This window comes from Myodes glareolus, chromosome 14 (genome assembly GCF_982192425.1).
Source record: "Myodes glareolus chromosome 14, mMyoGla1.1, whole genome shotgun sequence".
Classification (NCBI taxonomy): domain Eukaryota; kingdom Metazoa; phylum Chordata; class Mammalia; order Rodentia; family Cricetidae; genus Myodes; species Myodes glareolus.
The window spans coordinates 21,868,555-21,871,720 of NC_142039.1; the positions used below are offsets into that span (position 1 = coordinate 21,868,555).

The following is a 3,166-nucleotide window of genomic DNA, read 5'->3' on the forward strand; positions in this document are numbered from 1 at the left end:
CTTTGCCTCACATTCCAGGGTTCACTTTGGGTCTCTTTAAAAGTTACTTTTATTTCTGTGGCATGGGTAGAATGTGTGTGTGTGTGTGTGTGTGTGTGTGTGTGTGTGTGTGTGTGTGTGTGGTATATATGTATATGTGCTTATAGATTTTTTTTATATGTGGGTTTAGGGGTTAACAAAATTAGAAATGGATCATGATAAGGGAGGAAGGAAGTGGGAAGCAGAGTAATAGGATAGGAATAATTAGAAAGTAGAAGCTGAGATGAACTTGGAGGAAGAAAGGCAGTTTCCAGCAGTGGGGGAGGGGAATGAATAAGAACGAGTTATTATACATGTATACAGATACTGTGATGAAACTCACTGCTTTGATACTAACCCAATAATGCAATTCAGTTAAACACAGCTGATTTTATGGATAATACAGGAGCGGGGTTTACAGGTTTATTTTCTGTAGGTTGCAATATTTCATGACAAGTCTTGTAATTTTCTCAATTTCTGCCAACATTTCCTCTTGGAGACAATAGCCTATGCACTCCACCTTAGCTAAAATTCAAAACTGGGACCAGAAAGAAGGTGCCTTAGTTTGTATCTGTCATCCAAACTAACTGACAGAGGCAGCTTAAGGGAGGGTGTGTTTATTGTGGCTCAGTTTGAGGGCTCTCAGAGGAAGGCAGGAGAGAATAGCTCCCCTGGTAGCAGAGGGCCTGGGAGGCAGTGGCTTCTTTTTTTTTTTTCACAGGCATATAAACTATTTATTAACAGCAAAGGCCAGGGACTCATTTCTTCTTGGATACACCCACAGTGCGGCCCCGGCGGCCTGTGGTCTTGGTGTGCTGGCCTCGGACACGAAGGCCCCAGAAGTGGCGCAGCCCCCTGTGTGCCCGAATCTTCTTCAGTCGCTCCAGGTCCTCGCGCAGCTTGTTGTCCAGGCCGTTGGCCAGAACCTGGCTGTACTTCCCGTCCTTCACATCCTTCTGTCTGTTCAAGAACCAGTCTGGTATTTTGTACTGCCGGGGATTCTGCATGATGGTGATCACACGCTCCACCTCATCCCCCGTAAGCTCTCCGGCCCTCTTGGTGAGGTCAATGTCCGCTTTCCTCAACACCACATGAGCGTATCTCCGCCCCACACCCTTAATGGCAGTGATGGCAAAGGCTATTTTCCGCCGCCCATTGATGTTGGTGTTGAGTACTCGCAGGATGTGCTGGAACTTCTCAGGGATCACGAGAGACATGGCGGCGGCACAACCGGCGGTGTGTAGGCCTCCCGTGGAAGAGCGAGGCAGTGGCTTCTTAACAAGACTGTGGAATATTCCTTTACACTGTGTGAATATATGTCCCTGCGATTGGTTTAATAAAGAAGCCGACTGGCCAATAGTTGCACAGGATAAGGCTAATTGGGGGGGGGGGACCAGACTAAGGACACTGGGGAGAAAAAGGACAGAGTCAGAGGAGCCCCCAGCCAGACGGGAGGAAACATGAAGTGCAAGCTGAAAGAGCAGTAAAGCCACGTGGCAGAATGTAGATGAATATAAATGTGTTAACTTAAGTGTAACAGTTATCTGGTAACAAGCCTGAGCTACTGACTGACCATTTATAATTACTCTTAAGTCTCTTTGTGGGTATTTGGGTGTGACTGCCGGGACACAGAAAAGTCAACCTACACAAGATGGCAGACAAGAAGAAGAGAATGGCTGGAATCAGAGGCTCTATCCCTCCAGAGGTCCACCATTTGGGGTGCAGCCCACCTCCTTACCACACCAACCACAAACTGAGGACAAAGTGATCGATCAAAATAAGAGCCTCGTGGAAACATGTCAGGCTCAGACCACAGGGGAGAGGGAAGAAAAACAAGAGTGAAGGTTTCACTAAAGAAGAGAAACAAACGAGCATTTTCACTTGTTTACCTTATAGAGAGAAAAAAAAAATGTTCCCTTAAAGCAGATACTTACAAAAGAAGTGGCTGGAGGCTGCAGTGAATTCAGTAGTGTGTAAACTCACTACATCCAAGAGGACGAGGAGACAGTTAACAGCCTGTAACATCCATCAAATGGGCCCATCAAATGAGAGGTGCTTAAAGCGTATGGCTTAGTTCTGATACACAAAACTTCTGTTTCAGAAATTCGGGGTATTTTTTTCTTTAAAGCCCAGGAGATACAGGTCTGAAACTTAGCACAGTTTAGTTAAGATGGTGGGGTGGAAAATAGCCTGTTCTTAACCAGTCAAGTTCTATAAACACCCGGAAGAGTGACTCCCACTCTTTGGGGCAATGGTTTCCTTTAAAAATCGAATCTCTTCGTATTTCTGAAAGGAAACTGAGGTTTCTGCCCAGGTAAAAATATTACCTATATCGACCTACACATGGAGTCATTCGTAACTCTATTAGGAGCATTCAAAATCTGTTTCATCCCATTCGTGATGGAGCATGCGCTCCCCAGGGGCAGTCAATAAATGTCAGGCTAAGAAGCGTTAATCTAGAAATATCCCAGAAGGGGGTGGTAAAGGAATCTATATGTCACTCTACTTAAGATTCTCTGGCAATCCAGCACAAATAAGGTGAACAAGATTTTATTAAAAGCACGTTAAATTCAATTTTTTTTTTGTCCCAGGACCTGTGTGCTGAATTTTCATCTTTGAGTGAATGAAAATCACTTGAATTTTCAGGTAAGAATTGGGCTGTCTGTCTCACAAAAGGAAAGAGAGCCAGTCCACACTTAGCCACTCACCTTTAGTTTTGGAAATAAAAGCTTGGAAACACGGAAGCACCTTTTCTAAAAGTGGACCACCAGAAAAATGACCCCTTTCTTCCTTCACTTCCCATCTGTGAAGCAGGCAAGGAAGAGCGCCCCGGTCCTGAGGAACGCCCGAGGGCGGAGCTGGCCAGCACAGTAATCTCCAGAGCTGAGCACAGCAGTCTCCAGAGCTGTGCTTTATTCGTGAGTCCTAAGCAGCTTCTCCCATAACCACTCAGCCCACATACTTTCTTCTCCTTTCAAATCCTATGTAGAATTTTATGGTGTGATCTGGAATGTTCCCCATAGGCCCATGGGTTTGGACACTCTGTCCTTAGCTTGAGACATTTGCTTCGGAGGCTGTGGAATCTTTAAAGACCTGTCTGGGTGGAAGGTGTGGATCACAAGGCCTGGGGACGTGGGTCTGGTCAGCA

The 3,166-nt window shown here is 45.7% G+C and overlaps 1 protein-coding gene across 1 annotated transcript; it reads right to left on the reverse strand.

Annotated features, from left to right (window-relative positions):
- Positions 1-719: 719 nt before the first annotated feature.
- Positions 720-1,282, reverse strand: LOC125409845 (small ribosomal subunit protein uS13). The gene has a single exon (XM_048449019.3). It carries the CDS (start codon positions 1,233-1,235, stop codon positions 777-779), a length of 459 nt encoding a protein of 152 aa, XP_048304976.3. The 5' UTR covers positions 1,236-1,282; the 3' UTR covers positions 720-776.
- Positions 1,283-3,166: the final 1,884 nt, after the last annotated feature.

Excerpts from the sequence above, each read along its gene's own strand:
- LOC125409845 (XM_048449019.3), bottom strand. The coding sequence starts at position 1,235 with ATGTCTCTCGTGATCCCTGAGAAGTTCCAGCACATCCTGCGAGTACTC.